The sequence below is a fragment of the Tursiops truncatus genome, chromosome 7 (genome assembly GCF_011762595.2).
Source record: "Tursiops truncatus isolate mTurTru1 chromosome 7, mTurTru1.mat.Y, whole genome shotgun sequence".
Classification (NCBI taxonomy): domain Eukaryota; kingdom Metazoa; phylum Chordata; class Mammalia; order Artiodactyla; family Delphinidae; genus Tursiops; species Tursiops truncatus.
Genome location: NC_047040.1, coordinates 27,981,308 through 28,002,741, shown reverse-complemented (window position 1 = coordinate 28,002,741; position 21,434 = coordinate 27,981,308). Strand labels below are relative to the sequence as shown.

Here is a 21,434-nt window from a genome sequence, read left to right as displayed (position 1 = left end):
GGGGTGTCTGTGGACTTATTATGATTTTAGGCAGCCTCTCTGCTAATGGGTGGGGTTGTGTTCCTGTCTTGCTAGTTGTTTGGCATAGGATGTCCAGCACTGTAGCTTGAGTGAAGCTGGGTGTTGGTGTTGAGATGGAGATCTCTGGGAGATTTTTGCCGTTTGATATTATGTGGAGCTGGGAGGTCCCTTGTGGACCAGTGTCCTGAAGTTGGCTCTCCCACCTCAGAGGCACAGCACTGACTCCTGACTGCAGCACCAAGAGCCTTTCATCCACACGGCTCAGAATAAAAGGGAGAAAAAGTAGACAGAATTAGTAGAAGTAGAAAGAAAGAAAGAAAGAAAGAAAGGAGGGAGGGAGGGAGGGAGGAAGGAAGGAAGGAGGGAAGGAAGGATAAAAAGAAAGAAAGAAGATAAAGTAAAATAAAATAAGATAAAATATAATAAAGTTATTAAAATAAACAAATAATTATTAAGAAAGAAAAAAAAAATAAAACGGACGGATAAAACCCTAGGACAAATGGTGGAAGCAAAGCTATACAGACATAATCTCACACAGAAGCATACTCTTACACACGCACAAAAAGAGGAAAAGGGGAAAAAAATCATAAATCTTGCTCTCAAAGTCCACCTCAATTTGGGATGATTCATTGTCTATTCATGTATTCCACAGATGCAGGGTACATCAAGTTGATTGTGGAGATTTAATCCGCTGCTCCTGAGGCTGCTGGGAGAGATTTCCCTTTCTCTTCTTTGTTCTCACAGCTCCCAGGGGCTCAGTTTTGGATTTGGCCCCACCTCTGCGTGTAGGTCGCCTGAGGGCGTCTGTTCTTCGCTCAGACCGGACGGAGTTAAAGGAGCCGCTGATTCGGAGGCTCTGGCGCACTCAGGCTGGGGGGAGGGAGGGGCACGGAGTGCGGGGCGGAGCCTGAGGTGGCAGAGGCCGGCGTGACGTTGCACCAGCCTGAGGCGCGCCGTGCGTTCTCCCCGGGGAGTTGTCCGTGGATCATGGGACCCTGGCAGTGGCGGGCTGCATAGGCTCCCCGGAAGCGGGGTGTGGATAGTGACTTGTGCTCACACACAGGCTTCTTGGTGGCGGCAGCAGCAGCCTTAGCGTCTCATGCCCGTCTCTGGGGCCCGCGCTTTTAGCCGCGGCTTGCGCCCGTCTCTGGAGCTCCTTTAAGCAGCGCTCTTAATCCCATCCCCTCCCCTCGCGCACCAGGAAACAAAGAGGGAAGAAAAAGTCTCTTGCCTCTTCGGCAGGTCCAGACTTTTCCCTGGACTCCCTCCCGGCCAGCTGTGGCGCACTAGCCCCTTCAGGCTGTGTTCACGCCGCCAACCGCAGTCCTCTCCCTGCGCTCCGACCGAAGCCCGAGCCTCAGCTCGCAGCCTTGCCCGCCCCGGCGGGTGAGCAGACAAGCCTCTCGCGCTGGTGAGTGCCGGTCGGCCCTGATCCTCTGTGCGGGAATCTCTCTGCTTTGCCCCCCGCACCCCTGTTGCTGTGCTCTCCCCCGCGGCTCTTAAGCTTTCCGCCTCCACCACCCGCAGTCTCCGCCCGCGAAGGGGCTTCCTAGTGTGTGGAAACATTTCCTCCTTCACGGCTCCCTCCCACTGGTGCAGGTCCCGTCCCTATCCTTTTGTCTCTGTTTATTCTTTTTTCTTTTGCCCTACCCAGATACGTGGGGGGTTTCTTGCCTTTTGGGAGGTCTGAGGTCTTCTGCCAGCGTTCAGTAGGTGTTCTGTAGGAGTTGTTCCACGTGTAGATGTATTTCTAGTATATCAGTGGGGAGGAAGGTGATCTCCGCGTCTTACTCTTCCGCCATCTTCCAGGAAGCCTTACTCCTTGTCATCTTAAAGAAGGTTGTTTCGCTTACAGGCATACCTCATTTTTTTGTGCTTTGCTTTAATGAGTTATGCAGATACTGTGTTTTTTTACAAATTGAACATTTGTGGCAGCCCTGCATTGAGCAAGTCTAGCAGGGTCATTTTTCCAACGGCATTTGCTCATTTAGAGTCTCTGTATCACATTTTGGTAATTCTCACAATATTTCAAACTTTTTCATCATTATTATATTTGTTATGGTGAACTGTGATCAGTGATCTTTGATGTTATTATTGTAATTGGGGGCACCATGAACTGCACCTATATAAGACAGAGAACCTAATCATAAATGTTGTGTGTCCTGACTGCTCCACCGACAGACTATTCCCCATCTCTCTCCCCGCCTTGGGCCTCCTTATTCCCTAAGACACAGTAGTATTGAAATTAGGTCAGTTAATAACCCTACAGTAGTCTCTAAGTGCTCAAGTGAAAGGAAGAGTCACGTGTATCTCACTTTTAAGCAAAAGCTAGAAATGATTATGCTTAGTGAGGCAGGCATACGCTGGTTGAAAGGTAAGACAGGCTGAAAGCTAGGCCTCTTGCCCCAAACAGTTAGCCAAGTTGTGAATGCAGTGGGAAAATTACTGAAGGAAATTAAAAGTGCTACTCCAGTGAACACACTAATGAAGAAACTGAAACAGCCTTATTGCCTATATGGATAAAGTTTGAGTGGTCTGGATAGAAGATCAGACCAACCACTACATTCCCTTAAGCCAAAGCCTAAACCGGAGCAAGGAGAGCCTAACTCTCTTCAATGCTATGAAGATTGAGAGAGGTGAGGAAACTGCAGAAGAAAAGTTTGAAGTTAGCAGAGGTGGTTCATGAGGCTTAAGGAAAGAAGCTGTCTCCATAACATAAAAGTACAAGGTGAAGCAGCAAGTGCTGTTGTAAAAATTGCAGCAAGTTATCCAGAAGATCTAGCTCAGATAATTAATGAAGGTGGCTACACTAACCAACAGATTTTCAGTGTGGATGAAACAGCCTTATATTGGAAGAAGATGCCATCTAGCACTTTTATAGCTAGAGAAGAGAAGTCAATGTCTGGCTTCAAAGCTTCAAAGGACAGGATGAGTTTCTTTATAGGAGCTAATGCAGCTGGTGACTTTAAATTGAAGCCAGTTCTCCTTTACCGTTTTGAAAATCCTAGTCTTCTATAATTATGCTAAATTTACTCTGCCTGTGCTCTATAAATGGAACAACAAAGCCTGGGTGACAGAACATCTTTTTACAACATGGTTTACTGAATACTTTAAGCTCACAGTTGAGACCTACTGCTCCATGAAAAGATTCTTTTCAAAATATTACTGTCAATAACAATGCACCTGGTCACCCTGGAGCTCTGATAGAGATGTACAATGAAATTAATGTTATTCTCATGCCTGCTCATACAACATCCATTCTGCAGCCCATGGATCAAGGAGTAATTTCGACTTTAAAGTCGTATTATTTAGGAAATATATTTCATAAGGCTATAGCTACCATAAATAGTGATTCCACTGATGGATCTGGGCAAAGTCAATTAAAAACCTTCTGGAAAGAATTTACCATTCTAGATGCCATGAAGAGCATTCACGATCCGTGGGAAAAAATCAAAATATCAACAATAACAGGAGTTTGGAAGAAGTTGATTCCAACCCTCCTGGATGACTTTGAGAGATTCAAGACTTCAGTGGAGGAAGTAACCACAGATATGGTGGAAATAGCAAAAGAACTAGAATTAGAAGTGGGCCTGAGGATGGGACTGAATTGCTGCAATCTCATGATAAAACTTTAATGGATGAGGAGTTGTTTCTTATGGATGAGCAAAGAAAGTGATTTCTTGAGATGGAATCTATTCCTGGTGAAAATGCTGTGAAGATTGTTGAAATGACAACAAAGGATTTAGAATATTACATGAACTTGGTAACATGAACTTAATAAAGCAGTGGTAGGGGTTGAGAGGATTGACTCCAATTTTGAAAGAAGCTCTACTGTAGGTAAAATGCTATCAAAGAGCATTGCATGCTACAGAGAAATTGTTTGTGAAAGGAGGAGCCGTCAATCAATATGACAAACTTCATTGTTGTCTTATTTTAAGAAACTGCCACAGCCAGCCCAGCCTTTAGCAACCATCACCCTGATCAGTCAGCAGCCATCAGCACGAGGCAAGACCCTCCACAGGCAAAAAGATTATGGCTTGCTAAAGGCTCAGATGATGGTTAGCCTCTTTTAGCAATAAAGTATTTTTTATTTTATTTATTTATTTATTTTTTTGCGGTACGCGGGCCTCTCACTGTTGTGGCCTCTCCCGTTGCGGAGCACAGGCTCTGGACGCGCAGGCTCAGCGGCCATGGCTCACGGGCCTAGCCGCTCCGCGGCATGTGGGATCTTCCCGGACGGGGGCACAAACCCGTGTCCCCTGTATCGGAAGGCAGACTCTCAACCACTGCGCCACCAGGGAAGCCCAGCAATAAAGTATTTTTAATTAAGATATGTACATTGGTTTTTTTTTTAGACACAATGCTGTTGTACTCTTAATGGATTATAGTATAGTGTAAACATAACTTTTTTTTTTTTTTTCGGTACGCGGGCCTCCCACTGTTGTGGCCTCTCCCGTTGCGGAGGACAGGCTCTGGACGCGCAGGCTCAGCGGCCATGGCTCCCGGGCCCAGCTGCTCCGCGGCATGTGGGATCTTCCCGGACCGGGGCACGAATCCGTGTCCCCTGCATCGGCAGGCGGACTCTCAACCATTGCGCCACCAGGGAAGCCCTAAACATAACTTTTATATGCACTGGGAAACCAAAATTTCATGTAACCCATTTTATTGCGATATTTGCATTATTGTCATGGTCTGGAACTGAACCCACAGTGTTTGTGAGGTATGCCTGTATTTACATCATCTCCCTGACCCTTGAAGGTATTGAGTTGCAACCTCAGACAAGAGTCTTCAAACTCTGCTCAGTTTCTACTAGTTTTTGCCAAATAAAAAAGCCTATGAATCAAAGCAATATTCTCAAGCATTCTTTCTTGCTCTGAACCACACTTTATTAGAAACTTGTGTATTTGAGAGGATTGAAATATTCTTTTTTAAATGTATTTTTTAAAAATATAAAATGATGTAATAATGGATAGTGCTTAGTTTTGAATTTTTGTTTTGTTTTTAATTTCAAATGTCCTTGCTTGGCAAAATAAAAATCGGCAGTCCTATTTAAAGAAAATTGGTCTGGGAAATCTAAATTATTAAGAACCCCTCGATTTTAAAAATGTGAAAATATAATGAGCAAGTTTTGGGGGGGTCTTGTTTTTTTAAGATATTGATACTTCAAAATCTTGTCCTAGAGTTATTCCAGAAATTATCCCTCCAAGGGAGGAGGGACAAATTAGGGGTATGAGATTAAAAGATACAAACTACTATGTATAAAATAGATAAGAAACAAGGATATATTGTACGACACAGGGAATTATAGACATTATCTTGTAGTAAGTTTTCAAGGACTATAATCTGTAAAAATACTGAATCACTATGTCGTACACCTAAAACTAATATGGTAAATCAACAATTCTTCAGTAAAATAGATCTAACAAAAAAAGAAAGAAAGGAAGGAAGAAAGAAAGAAAGATAGAAAGAAAGTTATCCCTGCGTAGAACTCCCCACATTAGGATAAGCATAGCAGTAAAGGACATGCTACAGTCCCATCCTTGCTTCTTACTGTGGGACACTGGATGTGGGCTTTTTTAAAATAAATTTTTATTGGAGTATAGTTGCTTTACAAGGTTGTGTTAGTTTCTACCATACAGCAAAGTGAATCAGCTATATGTACACATATGTGCCTCTTTTTTTGGATTTCCTTCCCATTTAGGTCACCACAGAGCATTGAGTAGAGTTCCCTGAGCTATACAGTAGGTTCTCATTGGTTATCTATTTTATACATAGTATCAAATATATATGTCAATCCCAATCTCCCAATTCATCCCACCCCCCTGGATGTGTTACTAAGTTTAATTTAGCCCCCATTTTTTCATAAGTGTTGTAAATAAAAGGCTTAATTTGTCCAATATATAAGCTTTTTATGTGATTGAGCTAATTTTTTTTCAACTTCAAGATAATGTCCATCAAATGGAGCTTATACTAGAAAACTATCATACTCTTCTTGTGTCACATGACATTTTCATTTTAAATAAAGTAGAATTACTCAAGCATTTTCATCCCTGTCTGCTACCACTATCATTAACTATAATGAATCTTTATTCTTCTCAGAATCCTTTACTAAAGATGTATGATTCACCAGTAAAGGCACAAAACCGACTGTAAAAGTGATTGGAACCTGGTTCCTCAATATTTCTCTTTTGGAATTCTGAAGAAGAAAAAGTCCACTTCTTTTTGGGTTGCAAGCTCCCTGTGATTTTGTGTGAGAGAAAAAAAGAGAGAGAAAATAAGACATTTATAAAATGTTTGGATTGTTATTAGAATTGCTATATGTGCGTCTTAAGCGTGTTTAGCATAAGACAAAGGCAGATTTTGTAGTTCTGGATTGTTAAAATTTCTCCTGCGGGATAGGAGAGACGTTGGAGGATTCCAATGGAGGCTTGTACCTCAAGACCAGTGGGCTCGAGAAAGGAATAAAGGGGCAGAAATTTAGGGGGTGGAGGTGGGGGTGAGGTGGGAGGAGGGGAGAGAAAAAAGGAGGTCAGTTGGAGAAGGTCATGGTAGAGAAACAGTGACCTGTGCCTTCCTGGTCTCCCGTTCCCCAGCCAAAAGGCCAAAGGCTGGAACTGGCTACTCCTGCGATGCAACATTTTGTCTGCTGTGTCAAAAACAGTTTTTTTCCTATTCACAGGAAACTGTTTTCATTGGCGGTGTTGTTCCAAAACAGGAAAAAAAAAAGTGCCACAGAAAGGTAAGGTATGTAATTAAGTTCTAAATGTGTATGTCATGCCAAGAAAACACTTTCCCTCCCCAAATGTTAAGGAATAAAAACACATCTCACGAGAAATATATAAATAAATATTGCTCCATTTTTCCCCCTAGAAATGCGCCATGGGATGCCTTAAGACTTCTTAGCAACAGTACTGGATAAGCAAGTGATTACATATGTATTATTTAGCACTTGGGAAGTACTTGACCAAAAAAAGTGATTATGTATTTATTGTTTAGTGTCAGTATTTAGTATTATTTCTGTGTATAGTTCTGTGGCAGTAGGGACAATGCCTTCTGTTTGTTTGTTTTGTTTGTTTTTTCATCCCCAGTGCTGTACACGGCAAGCCTATGGTAGGTGCTCAGTAAATGGTGACGCCCCTAACTCAAAGAAGGTAGGCTCCTTGGTGGCTAATAATTGGGCAGTCCATTAAAAGAAAAAATAACTTGCACTATGAGTGGGCAGTCTCACTTCTAGGTCTCTATCCTCCAGAAACTATGGCGTGTGTCGATAAAGGTATATGTATGACGATATTCGTTGCAGCCTTGTTTGGAAAAGCAAAATTGGAAAAGCCCAATCACCAGTGAATAAGTGGTTAAATAATCTAGGGAACCTCCAACAATGGAACACAATGCAGCCATTAACAGAATAAGGTACTGACCTAGATAGATGTCCATACCACATTACATTTTATTGATAAAAGCAAGTTGCAGACTAATATGTACAGCATGATTTCATTTTTGTAAAGAAATAAAAATATGTGTTTCATGAGATATCTATATAAATGAGGGAAAATTCAAGAAGGGTACCCACCAAATGTGCAGAAGGGCTAGCGATGAAGTGTGGGACAGAGGGACCCCTCCACTTCTTTCTTTATAGGATGTGTAAAGTAGTAAGATTATGGGCGACTATCACTTTGGAGGGAACACTTCAAGTTAAAAATAAACTAATTTTCTACTGATGAAAGAATTTTCTTTTTTTTTTTTAATATGCAGGGCTTCCCTTGTGAGCAAGCAGATTTTACTTCAATCAGAGGGCTTTAGAAATTATGTCTTTCTTCAATGTGCCTTTAAATTTGAGCCTGCTTTTTTGTAGCAAAGAACTTTTTATTGTTTGTGGTACACTATATCAGGCAAATCTATTTAAAATATTAATGTGTATCTCATTAATTTATTTGCATTAGCTGAGCACTGTGAACAGCTGTGCAGTTTCTAAAATTCACTCAGTGTTTGGTCCAGCAGCTGTACTGGCCAAGAGGTGCACCCTGGTCGGGAGCTGTTTTAGAATAAGAAGAAGGGTCTTCAGCTGAGTCCAAAAGTATGGCAATGGCTGATGGCAGCCCTGGCATTAGTTATATATTACTGTGCTTGAAAGAAAACAAAAGTATAATTCCTTATAGAGTCTAATCAGGCTTTTTCCAAATGAGCTGCCCTCACCACTCATCTGTGACTCTGTGGCTTACAGCTACTTCTTGGGTCCGATGGAAACTCCTGGAATGCTCTTCCTTAGGCCCTCAGCTGAATGCCTCCCTTCTTACCAGTCACCCTCTCCCATTTCTCTCACTTTGATCTGCCTTTATTTCTCAGACAGGCTCTCTCCTTTCTCCACCCCCACTTCTGAGCCTTGTTCAAAACTCATTCTACCTTGATGCTCTTCTAGAACAGACCCCACCTCCTCTTATCCACTCGTCAACCTTTAAGAGGGAGTATTTACAGGTGAATTAATTGGCACACAATGAAAGAAAAACAGAAGCCAGCGATTGCCAACAATACAGACTAAATACTTTATTAGGTTCCAAATGAGAAAATGGTAGTGTGAAACTATTTTAGTATAAATCCACCACCCTCCGCAAAGAGCCGGCCTTAGCATCCATGGCCCCCCAGTCGTGGTAGCGCCTGTACTCTTGGGGTCGCAGTAGGTACTGCCGGCCGCAGTAGTTCGGCATCTCATAGAGGACCCAGCAGCCCTCCAGCACGTGGAGGGAGCGGACCTCATTCAGGTGGAAGCGGTCCTGGATACAGGAGCAGTCCTCGCTCAGCTCCACCATGAGGCCTTTGTGATCCTCTCTCTCATACAGCCGCAGCCTGTGGGAGCTTGTCTGCTTGGTCCACAAAGAGAAAGAGCAGAAAAAGCAACCAAACAAGAGATGAACTTGGCAGGTTGGGGCATGAGGTTGTCAGTGTCAAAACTGAGACTCTGAAATTGCTGTGAACGCTTCACGTGGATCTGTGTTCTACTAGCATTTAACAAATGCTCATTTTCTACTTGTGTGAGAGATGGAATTTTTAAGAAGTTCAAGGTCTGGGTTAGAATCCATCGCAAGCTCAAATATCTTGATTCCTAATTCTAAATTCCATAATTTCTTGATTCCTAGGTGATAAACCTACATTTTGGGGGGAAATGATAAGTATTTTGCCTGTATTTTAATATGACTGTTATCTCCAAAAGTTATATACATATACACATAAATTTACCACTAAAACAGGATTTTAAAAAATCACATCCTTTGGTGGAAAATTTGTGTAAATAGTCTGAAACGAGAATTCAACTGATTTTCCAAATTAAGAAAAATTACCTTTTCCAAAATTGGAAGATAGCTTTGAATAGCCTATATTAACAACCGACTTTTCCATTTTTACTAGTCTGCAGTGGAAACTATCTAATTTGTTCATTATCAATTCCTTTACTATAGGTAAAAGTTAATTTGTTAGAAATACTGCCTTCTTATGCCTAAACACCTTCCCACTTGCAAGTTTGTTTTATATCCCATTGTGATATTACATTTGTCACAGACAAGCTTTGACTGACCTAATGGCAGCAAAGATTAAAAATAAAATTCTTTCCCTAAGTGAATTCTTCCTTATATTCTCTGCGGTTTTTGTGCCGGGATCTACCTGGGCTTTGGCAGATACCCAAAGCCCACTTAACCTTAAGGTGTATTTAAAGGAAAACTTCCCTCGCCCTAACACCCATCACTAACAGAGTGAGGACACTCAGGTGGCATGATTGAAATCAAGCTGAACTCACTTGGGGGATGAGACAGCAGGAACGGATGGAGTCGTTGAAGCCCATCCACTGCTGGTAGTCAGGGTAGTCGCCGCGCCGCAGGAAGTACTGGTGGCCCTGGTAGTTGGGGCGCTCATAGAGCATCCAGCAGCCGCTGTCCACCCGGATGGAGTTGCAGCGGCTGAAGTAGGGCTGCAGGTTGGGGCAGTCGCTGCTGCACTCGTAGCAGCGGCCCTGGAAGCCCCGGTCCTCGTAGAAGGTGATCTGCAAAGGAAGTATAATTCAAAATGAAATCATTTGCTCCCCGTAATAGATCTTGTATAGAGGCATTTTTCCCCGCTCCATTTTATTTCACTTGTGTTCCGTTTACCTTCCCCATGGCTGGTTGACACGATGATGTGAGTTCAGTGTGATGGGGCCCCGGCAGCGCAGCGGGTCTATATAGCAGGACGGCTGCTGTGTTGGCAAGAACAACACAAAAGGGGCCCCGGGGGTGCGTAAGGGGGTTTTATGGATCCCTTTTGCATGCTGCATTCAGTGGAAATGCCTGTCTAGTCTGCCCTCATTCTCTGGTATATTCTAACGCTGTCTGTTCGGGCTCTGGATGAGTCCCTAGAGTTGCTTTTATTTGGATTCTTAGGGTTTTATAAATTTATCAGCACATCAGTCTGAACTTTTGACCTGAAACTCACGTCTCTATACATATGATTCGTTTATGCCCTGTGTATTTTGGGGGAAAAAATCCATGTCTTTATGGAAGTGCCCCAGAATTCCAGAGAGGCTGTGGGTGAAGCAGAATGCCACAAGCACTGATTTTCCTGGACCACGGAGACCCCTCTATCTTAAAACTGCTTTCTTCACAGGACTTGTCAATCCAGTACAGGACACAAATCTGGATTCTCATTTTTGCTGGTTTTGACAATGCTTTAAGGCATAGCTTTTAACTTCCTCTTTGGTGAGCACGCTTCATATAACTGGAAACCAGCCCATCGTAGCCGACTTGTGATAAGAACCAAAAGAAAGGTTTTTATGACCATTGGGTTCAAGACTGAGAAGTATATTGCTTTATAGATTGCTTTCCCTTTACCAGGGGAAGGCAGTAAAGCCTCGTGGACTCAGAATGTCCACTTAGTAGCCACATGAACGTGGCAAGCCACACAACCTCTCAGAGCAGGAGTTATTTCATAATACTTATCTCATGGGATATAGTATGTTGTATGAGAGAGAGAAAGAAAGAAAGAAAGAGAGAAAGAAAGAAAGAAAGAAGGAAGGGGCCTGCAGCCTCTGATATTTGAAAGCTGGTCTGGCCCTCAGAGCTAGGCCATATTTCCCTATTAGACATAAACAATCTCACAGAATACCAACTGAGGCAAGGTTACCCTGAGGCCATGATGAAATGAGACAAAATAAGGCGACTTCGTAATTTTGTCTAAGCATAGGCGAAAACAAAGCGAATGTGCCACCCACAGAACCCCAGACACAGGCCCTCTCTCAGCCAAAATGATTAACTGCTGCTTCTATATCAATTGCAGCTTAATAATCCTTGTTCTTTGCTCCCTTCCCCATGAGTAGAACTATTAAGATATCCAATCATAAAATTATCCTTGCTGTCTGACAACATCCAATTTAGTGAACTCCTGCTTTTTATTTTATTGTTTATTTTATGTTTTTTTGGCCGCACCGCGCAGCATGTGGGGTCTTAGTTCCCCAACCAGGGATTGAACCCGTGCCCCCTGCGGTGGAAGTGCGGAGTCCTAACCTCTGTACCACTAGGGAAGCCCAACATCTGCCTTTTTAGGCACTTCCCCGGGTCACCCAACCAAAGTACAAGTCCTATCATAGTTCTTTCTAACCCTCTTACGGAGACAGTCCATGCTTCCCCATGGTGTATGTTCTCTCCGTCACTGTAACCAGTAACAAATCCCTTTGTTTCACAACAGGTGTGTCTGGTAGCTTTTGGCTAAAGGACGTTGACCTGAATAAATGGGGTTATGTGTTTAATGTGTTTGGCACATACTTGGCAGAAATGAGCATTGAATAAACTTTTTTTTTTTTTTTTGCGGTACGCGGGCCTCTCACTGTTGTGGCCTCTCCCGTTGCGGAGCATAGGCTCCGGACGCGCAGGCTCAGCGGCCATGGCTCACGGGCCCAGCGGCTCCGCGGCATGTGGGATCTTCCCGGACCGGGGCACGAACCTGTGTACCCCGCATCGGCAGGGGGACTCTCAATCACTGCACCACAAGGGAAGCCCTGAATAAACATTTGATATTAGTAATAGTGAGACATTATTAAGGATGACTTCAGCCCATTTGTCTCTCTCAAAAATGTTCAATCTTCTCAAAGATGCCTGAAAAATGTCTCCACCACAAAGCTGTTTTGTGGTAAAAATGTAGATTTGGAAGGAACTTTAGAAATCATCTAGTGTTCTTCGAACTCCAGGGTGCATTAAGAATCACCTGTGCTCATTAAAAATGCTAAATGCCAGGCTCTACCCTCTTCTGAGACGCTGCATCATTAGATCTGGAAGGGACTCTAGGAATCTGTATTTTTAACTGACAGCAGCAGGTTGTTCTTGACCACACTTTGAAAAACACTACTCTGATTTATTCCTTCTTCTTTTCCATTCTTTTCCTTGTGTGTGTGTGTGTGTGTGTGTGGGGGGGGGGTGTGTGTGTGTGTGTGTATGTGTGTGTGTGTAGCTGATTTACAGTGTTAGTTTCAGGTGTAGCGATTCAGTTATACATATATTTATATCTATTCTTTTTCAGATGCTTTTCCCTTATGGGTTATTGAGTATAGTCCCCTGTGCTATATATGAGGTCCTTGTTGTTTACTATTTTATGTATAATAATGTGTATATGTTAATCCCAAACTCCTAATTTATCTCCCGCCCCTCCGCCCTGCCATCCATCTTTACTTTTGTATTCTCACTAACTGGAAAAATGAACTGGCCCGTAAAGTTTACTCAATAAATGTCTGGGGGATATGAACGTTATTCCCTCGTCTGAAATTCATCGTTGTAATAGTCCACGGGACCTCTTTCAAAGGCTCAGCACAACAGGCCTACACACTCGCATCAAAGTTCAGCATTTGCAACTTTCAATGTGTAGGATGACATAAGCACCCTGCATCTGATCTATTTAATGGGCATTTATAATAGGCGAGATGAGTAAGCAAAAGAGAGAAAACAGAACTGTGCTGTCCCCTAAGCCCTCTGCTCCTTCGTAATTCTAATTGTATGTCTCCTGAGATGCCAAGTTACTGTGACAACAGCAGTGTCCAATTCCGGAGTTTTGCTAGTGTCTGAGGTCCAATCAACTGTCCACCTTCCTACCCACATGCTTGCTTCCTAGTATTGATAATTAACGTAGCATTTGTATCATATATGAGCTTGGTTAAATGAGAAGAGGTCATTTGGTTGGCGGCCATGTAGACCAAACTCTCCCAAACAAAGAGACTGGGTAAGGACCCGGAGGTCACCATCATAGCACCAGCCTCTGGTTCTCTCTCTCGGCTTGTCTTTCTCGGCCATTCATTAACTGACGTGAAGACAGGAAGCAATCACTGACCCACCTCTGCTTAACTCCTATGGCATTCCTCTTGGAACAAATGAATTTTAACGAATGTTAAAAATGTGAAATAAAATTCATATTTTATGGTAAGGCAGGAAAAATATCAACATCAAAATTCTTTTCTGCCCTTTGGCCTCCCCTCTCCCCCCCGCATTGTGTATCTGCATTATACATCAACCAGACCTCCCCCATCATCAAGAATGCCTGCTCAACCATAAACAGCAACATTCTCCTAGCACCAAAAAGGCAACTCCTTAAAAAATAACATTCCTACTTTTTGGTTTTCATTTTTAAATAAATATTTATTTATTTTTGGCTGTGTTGGGTCTTCCTTGCTGTGCACAGGCTTTCTCTAGTTGTGGCGAGCGGGGGCTGCTCTTCATTACGGTGTGCGGGCTTCTCATCGCTGTGGCCTCTCTTGTTGTGGAGCACGGGCTCTAGGCGTGCGGGCTTCAGTAGTTGCGGCTTGTGGCCTTCAGTATTTGTGGCTGGAGGACTCTAGAGCGTACGCTCAGTAGTTGTAGCACACAGGCTTATTTACTCTGTGCCATGTGGGATCTTCCTGGACCAAGGCTCGAACCTGTGTCCCCTGCACTGGCAGGTGGATTCTTAACCACTGTGCCACCAGAGAAGTCCAACACTCCTTCTAGAGCTTGTAAAGGGTCACGTGACCCACCATGATGGTGCTTAAATCTGGATTATGTAAACTGTCAATAATATGTCATTTAATGTACAGCCCTCTGTCTCAGAAAACTTATATATACACTGTGTCTTGACTTCTAACAGGCAGAACAGTTCTCAGAGCTTCCTGAGGTGCTCTTCCCAGGTTATAATCCTCAAATTTGGCTCGAGTAAAATTTTCCAATTCTTTCTTAAATTGACTGATTAATTTTTCATCGACAAGAACAATACATCTCAGGACTTCCCTGGTGGTCCAATGGCTAAGACCCCACGCTCCCAGTGTTGGGGGCCAGAGCTTGATCCGTCGTTGGGGAACTAGATCCCACATGCATGTTGCAACTAAGAGTTCGCATGCTGCTACAAAGAAGTCTGCATGCTGCAACAAACATCCCACGTGCTGTAACTATGACCCCGCACAACCCAAAATAAATAAACAAAAATAAAATAAATATTTTAAGAAAACAAAACAAAAACAATACGCCTTCTTGTTTAAGCAACAGGTGGTTGTGACTGTCAGTTTTGCTTTAATAAACCCACAAAGAAGAAAATTTGAACTCCAAAAGTCCAGAGGGAATGGAATAAGACACCTGCTTACATCAGGACCTACCCCTTGAAAATGGGGAAGGGAAACTGGAGAGGGGACCCATAGCGAGGAGAACATTTTGAGGGTGTAGTTCAATAGAGTGGGTCTTGACTCCTTTGTGGAATAGCTGCTACTTCAGTTTCTGTGCTTGGTGGAACTTTTATAAGGTTAGTCCAGAAGACACTGTGGATTCAAAGGGAGAAAAGAGGAAAAAAAGGGAAGAAAAAGCTTTAAAATCTGGACTTATAACAAGCTAGGATATATAGGAAATACTAGTGTGTGTAGGGTATGTAGGCTGATACCAGGGTTATCGAATTGTTGGTTCATCTTCATGGGGAGAAGGTTAGTGGGATCCTGTAGGGTATCCCTTCTCTGCTTTCACCTCAGACACTCATCTCTTCAAGGTCCCAGTGTTTAGAGAGAGGATAGAGAGAAGGAGGAAGGGTAGAATAGGAGTTAGTTTGGGCATAATGTATTCCCCTGGCAACTCCCCACTGTTGACCTTTTCTTTAAGTTGGGATTAGAGGGTAGATAGCATTCTCTTTGCCTGTGCCCCAGGAAGGGAAGCAACTTGCAAACTTGATCAATGAGATCCAGGGTCTCTAGTTTTATGTGCCTTCAGTTCAGGTGTTTCACATAATTTCCATGTCTGATGCCTGTGAGTTTATGCCTACTAGGCAAATAATGTAAAACTTGGCACTCCAAGAAGCTTTTGGCTTTCTCATTCATGTTTGCTGTATTATTATTGGCAAACAGAGGATGCTGGCTAATGTCTCCAGGAAGCCAACACTAGTTTTGGGAGTTTAAAGGTTAAAGAACTGAGATTTAGGAACAATTAATATCAAATAATACAAGAATCTATTTTCCAGGGAAGGAGCCTTTATAAAGAGCCTTACCACGTGCCCCAGTTTGCCTGGAACGGTCCTGCTTCATGCCTCTTGCTCCAGTGTAATCCTTAATAGAACACACTCACTCTCAAAAATGACTCAGGATAAGCAACAAATTATATGCTTGTCCTGGTAATAAGCCACTTGGGTGGTGGATATGGAGCCCTTGATGTGTGAGATGGAAGGAGACTCTACAGAGAATGAACAAACGTGGGTACATCTAAGGACAGGGAAGAGAGGAGCAAGGAAGGGAAAGACAGGCCACCCAGCAGCAGGTTGGAGCTTGCAGACTAGAGCAGGGTCATCCAATATTAAACTTGATATTGTTGTGCTATTGTGATCTAAACTTGCATCTCTCCCCTCACAACCTCTATAACAATGCTGGAGGCACACATTAATGCTTTATGTGAGAAATGGTTCAGGAGTTCAAGGAAAAGGCACTATGTCTCCACTTTGGGTCAACGTGGATCCACTCAATGACAAGGCAGGAGTTCAGAGTGGAGAGTAACTGGGAAAAGCATAAATAACTTGTCCAGAATTCCAAAAAACATTGGTTATATGTGTGTTGGAAGAAGTGGGTACATAAGTCTCCCACCTGCTGTGAGATGATCTTTGAGCCATTTATTAGAATCTCAAAGGATGGGGGACATCAGATGAATTTTGACCTGAAGCTGTCAGCTTCACTGGGGAACTTTATAAGAAACAGTCCTAAGAGCCATATTTAATTATCACAGGATGTTATTGAGGACGTTGTTTACTCAGTATCTTCTTTACTAGGACCCACAAGAAAATTTTCTTTTAGGTTTCAGTACTGGGAATGGTTAGGCTAGTCTTGAATAATTAATTTGTCTTATGGACTCTGTCAGTCATGGAACTGATCATGTTTCCTTCTATGTCTTGGCTGCTGGATCCAAATCTGGTTCTAACTTCAGCCACCAAAGTGCCTTTATAGCACCCAGTTTGGGTTCAAACTTCACTCCTGGCTCCATCTCTCCCTCTCATTCACTCTTGTATTTCTTCCGACCCAATTTTTTCATTCACCTGTTTTTAATTTCTTTAATTTATTATGTTGTAATTCTTTATTAGTGACCTTAATCTATGTTTTTAAAATAAAGAAAACAACTGAATCAAACAAGCAAACTTCTCCAGAAAATTTTAGTGCCCTATTTTTGATTTAGTATTATTTTTCTTTAGTATTATTTTTCTTTTTGCTGCATTGGTCTTCATTGCTGCACGTGGGCTTTCTCTAGTTGTGGCCAGCAGGGGCTACTCTTCATTGTGGTGCCCGGGCTTCTCATTGCGGTGGCTTCTCTTGTTGCGGAGCATGGGCTCTAGGCACATGGGCTTCAGTACTTGTGGCATGCGGGCATTAGAGCTCAGGCTCAGTAGTTACGGTGCACGGGCTTAGTTGCTCCGTGGCACGTGTGATCTTCTCAGCCCAGGGATTGAACCTGTATCCCCTGCATTGGCAGGAGAATTCTTAACCACTGCGCCACCAGGAAAGTCCCTTATTTTTCATGTATGGTCACAGTACTTTACTCCTATTAAAATGATGGGAGGCAGGGACTTCCCTGGCCATCCAGTCGTTAAGACTCCAGGCTTCCACTGTAGGGGGTGTGGGTTCGATCCCTTGAAGGGGAACTAAGGCCCGCATTACAGCGTGGCCAGGAAAAAAAAAAAATGATAGGAGGCAGAGTTTTCCTATGTGCATATGGTTTTTGGTAAAAATCCTGAAAATTTTGTACAAAGCACATACAGCAAAGAGACAGTGAATTCTATTGGGAAATCTCATGGCGGTATGAGGTATTGGAAATGGGAGAAAGGGGATGGAGGCTGTTAGAAGGATAAGGAGTGCAGTAGGTGAGAGGACCAGTTCATTTATTTGTTTGTTTATGGAGCTAAAGTAAGAGTCTAGATGAGAATTACTTTCCTTATCAATTAAGACTTGGACTATATAGGGAAGATGATGGGGATAACCTGGAGGGGTAACTTGAGGTGTTTCAATAAGTACTTGTTTATTATTGTAACTGTTTATTTATGTAACTTGTTTATTATTGTAACTTGTAAGATTAACCACAGATGGGTTGAGCCCAGTTGAACTGAACTTTGAGCCCACATGGCCTAGCCTTTAAAAGAACGCTGGCAATAATATCCTCTACTCACTTCCCCTTATAAGAGGTTGTTCCCCATCTTGAAAGCATATGTTATCATGTCTGGTCAAGTGCCATTATTACTTTTGAAGGCCTAATAGATTAAAAGAAAGACAGGACTCTGTTAGTGCCAGAAACACAAGCTAAATCTTTTATTAGATTCTAAAGGAGAAAAGTGGAGAATGAAAATACTTCAGTAAAAATCTGTCACCCGTCTTAGAGAACCAGCCTTGGCATTCATCGCCCCCCAGTCAAGATATCTCCTGTACTCCCCTGGCCTCAGGAGGTACTGCCTTCCCCTGTAGTTGGGCAGCTCGTAAAGGACCCAGGAGCCCTCCAGCACATTGAGGGAGTGGATCTCATTGAGGTGGAAGCGGTCCTGAAGAGACAGACAATCATCTGTGATCTCTGACATTTGTCCTCTGAAGTCATCTCTCTCATAGATTCTCATTCTGAAAGTGCCGGAGTGCTAGGTGGCAGACAGAGAAGAAAAAGTAAGTGAACACAAATAGAGAGAAATTAAAGTTCCCTTAGTCCAAGTCTGCTTTCACCACAACCGTGTCGCAGAGTTAAGGAGCCTTCCTGGTCCCCAACGCCCATCCGTGAATCTCACGGTGGATGGGCTAAGCTAGGAACAGAACTTAGCAGCTCTTCAACTGCTATGCACCAGTCTCTGTCCTTGGGAATTTAGGTTTGTCTAAAATAAAATTGATCATTTTAGTGCTTCTTATTGGAGAACTTCCCTCTCAAAGGAGAAAAGTGAGCATCATTGGAAAGTGAAGCCTCATTTGATATATTCCCCTTGTTATAAAGGAATCAACGTTTAGCTATTTTCTGTAGGACTAATGTTTTGGTTTTCATGCATACTATGGATTATTAAGCCCTTGCAAAAAAGTAAGATGACACATCTTCCCTACCTCCGTTTTCATAACTTCATTTTCAGTTCAAATTTCCACCTATGTGACTCTTAAGCTTCCTTTCTGGCCTCCTACCCTTCACTTCCTCATTCCCTCAGCAGCAGGAATGGTCTTCTTGCAGCTCTGTTTGGATGACACCATATCTCATGCTCCCGCACTTCTACACATTCTTCTAAGAACTCTGCCATCACTCTCTAGGAAAGACTGAATCTCAAACTGTAGTTTTGGATGTGGCCTTTCCTCTAATTTCTACCTCTAGGTGAGCTAATAGGTACTGCCTACAAAATCAGAATAGAAACCAGGATGCCTGTCTTCTCTAGGAGGATAATCAATTAGAAAAGTAAGCCAAAGCAAGCAAAAGTATTTTTATCAACTAAACGGAACCAGATTGTATTTATAAGTTGTGATATATTGGATTTCTGCGTTGATATGGCTTGCAATGACCACTTTAAGAAATTATATGTTGGAGTGGGAGTTTAGGGTTAGCAGAGGCAAACTGTTATATATAGGATGGATAAACATAAGGTCCTACTGTACAGCCCAGAGACCATAATCACTGTCTGGTGAAAAACCGTAATGGAAAAGAATATTAAAAAAAGAATGTCTGTATGTATGACTGAATCACTTTGCTGTACAGCAGACATTAACAGAACATTGTAAATCAACTATACTTCAATACAAAAAAAAGAAATTATACCTCGAACAGATGATAACTTCAGTCTCTTCTATGTTCTGCCTTTTGTTAATGAGTCTTTTCATTTTTGATTCCATTTAAAACATGAAAAACTGGGAATATGTGATTTTAAAAAAAAACCAGAGTTCATGAAGAATGGCTTGCTATCTGGGACACCCTTCTAGAATGGACTGCATGCACTGGGCTCACTCCCCCTTTCTGCTCTCCAGTTGGAACCGTTTGGTTGAAGGATGACAGTTTTTAATGGCTTTGATTTCCAAAGAGAGGAAGGCAAAGACAGAACCACACTCACTGTGGGGATGAGGCGGCAGGAGCGGACGGAGTCGTTGAAGCCCATCCACTGCTGGTAGTCGGGGTAGTCGCCGCGCCGCAGGAAGTACTGGTGGCCCTGGTAGTTGGGGCGCTCATAGAGCATCCAGCAGCCGCTGTCCACCCGGATGGAGTTGCAGCGGCTGAAGTAGGGCTGCAGGTTGGGGCAGTCGCTGCTGCACTCGTAGCAGCGGCCCTGGAAGCCCCGGTCCTCGTAGAAGGTGATCTGCAAAGGAAGTATAATTCAAAATGAAATCATTTGCTCCCCGTAATAGATCTTGTATAGAGGCATTTTTCCCCGCTCCATTTTATTTCACTTGTGTTCCGTTTACCTTCCCCATGGCTGGTTGACACAGTGATGTGAGTTCAGTGTGAGGGGCCCCGGCAGCGCAGCGGGTCTATATAGCAGGACGGCTGCTGTGTTGGCAAGAACAACACAAAAGGGGCCCCGGGGGTGCGTAAGGGGGTTTTATGGATCCCTTTTGCATGCTGCATTCAGTGGAAATGCCTGTCTAGTCTGCCCTCATTCTCTGGTATATTCTAACGCTGTCTGTTCGGGCTCTGGATGAGTCCCTAGAGTTGCTTTTATTTGGATTCTTAGGGTTTTATAAATTTATCAGCACATCAGTCTGAACTTTTGACCTGAAACTCACGTCTCTATACATATGATTCGTTTATGCCCTGTGTATTTTGGGGGAAAAAATCCACGTCTTTATGGAAGTGCCCCAGAATTCCAGAGAGGCTGTGGGTGAAGCAGAATGCCACAAGCACTGATTTTCCTGGACCACGGAGACCACTCTATCTTAAAACTGCTTTCTTCATAGGACTTGTCAATCCAGTACAGGACACAAATCTGGATTCTGATTCTTGCTAGTTTTGACAACGCTTTAAGGCATAGCTTTTAACTTCCTCTTTGGTGAGTACGCTTCATATAACTGGAAACCAGCCCATCGTAGCCGACTTGTGATAAGAACCAAAAGTAAGGTTTTTATGACCATTGGGTTCAAGACTGAGAAGTATATTGCTTTATAGATTGCTTTCCCTTTACCAGGGGAAGGCAGTAAAGCCTCGTGGACTCAGAATGTCCACTTAGTAGCCACATGAACGTGGCAAGCCACACAACCTCTCAGAGCAGGAGTTATTTCATAATACTTATCTCATGGGACATAGTATGTTGAATGAGAGAGAGAGAAAGAGAGAGAGAGAGAGAGAAAAGAAAGACAAAGAAAGAGAAAGAAAGAAAGAAAGGAAGGAAGGAAGGAAGGAAAGAAAGAAAAGAAAGAAAGGAGAGAGGGAGGGAGGAAGGAAGGAAGGAAGGAAGGAAAAAGGAAGGGGCCTGCAGCCTCTGATATTTGAAAGCTGGTCTGGCCCTCAGAGCTAGGCCATATTTCCCTATTAGACATAAACAATCTCACGAAATACCAACTGAGGCCAGGTTACCCTGAGACCATGATGAAATGAGACAAAATAAGGCGACTTCGTAATTTTGTCTAAGCATAGGCGAAAACAAAGCGAATGTGCCACCCACAGAACCCCAGACACAGGCCCTCTCTCAGCCAAAATGATTAACTGCTGCTTCTATATCAATTGCAGCTTAATCCTTGTTCTTTGCTCCCTTCCCCATGACTAGAACTATTAAGATATCCAATCATAAAATTACCCTTGCTGTCTGACAACATCCAATTTAGTGAGCTCCTGCTTTTTATTTTATTGTTTATTTTATGTTTTTTTGGCCGCACCGCGCAGCATGTGGGGTCTTAGTTCCCCCACCAGGGATTGAACCCATGCCCCCCTGCGGTGGAAGTGCAGAGTCCTAACCCCTGTACCACCAGGGAAGCCCAACATCTGCCTTTTTAG

General features: G+C 43.0%; 2 protein-coding genes across 5 annotated transcripts; both read right to left on the bottom strand.

The window, feature by feature from the left end:
* Positions 1–8,603: 8,603 nt before the first annotated feature.
* On the bottom strand, positions 8,604–10,163 carry LOC117313026 (gamma-crystallin C). 2 transcript variants are annotated; one of them, XM_033860398.1, is made up of 3 exons: positions 10,155–10,163; positions 9,806–10,048; positions 8,604–8,879 (listed from the first exon to the last, which is right to left on the bottom strand). In XM_033860398.1, exons 1-3 carry the CDS (start codon positions 10,161–10,163, stop codon positions 8,604–8,606), a joined length of 528 nt encoding a protein of 175 aa, XP_033716289.1. The 2 variants fall into 2 exon arrangements, with proteins under 2 accessions (XP_033716289.1, XP_033716290.1); XM_033860399.2 differs by having other exon boundaries at positions 8,604–8,876.
* A 7,687-nt stretch (positions 10,164–17,850) lies between these two features.
* CRYGB (crystallin gamma B) lies at positions 17,851–19,918 on the bottom strand. 3 transcript variants are annotated; one of them, XM_033860397.2, is made up of 4 exons: positions 19,910–19,918; positions 19,555–19,803; positions 18,614–18,621; positions 17,851–18,109 (listed from the first exon to the last, which is right to left on the bottom strand). In XM_033860397.2, the coding sequence occupies exons 1-4, from the start codon at positions 19,916–19,918 to the stop codon at positions 17,851–17,853; spliced, it is 525 nt and encodes a 174-aa protein (XP_033716288.1). The 3 variants fall into 3 exon arrangements, with proteins under 3 accessions (XP_033716288.1, XP_033716286.1, XP_033716287.1); XM_033860395.2 differs by lacking the exon at positions 18,614–18,621 and having other exon boundaries at positions 17,851–18,126; XM_033860396.2 differs by lacking the exon at positions 18,614–18,621 and having other exon boundaries at positions 17,851–18,126; positions 19,561–19,803.
* Positions 19,919–21,434: the final 1,516 nt, after the last annotated feature.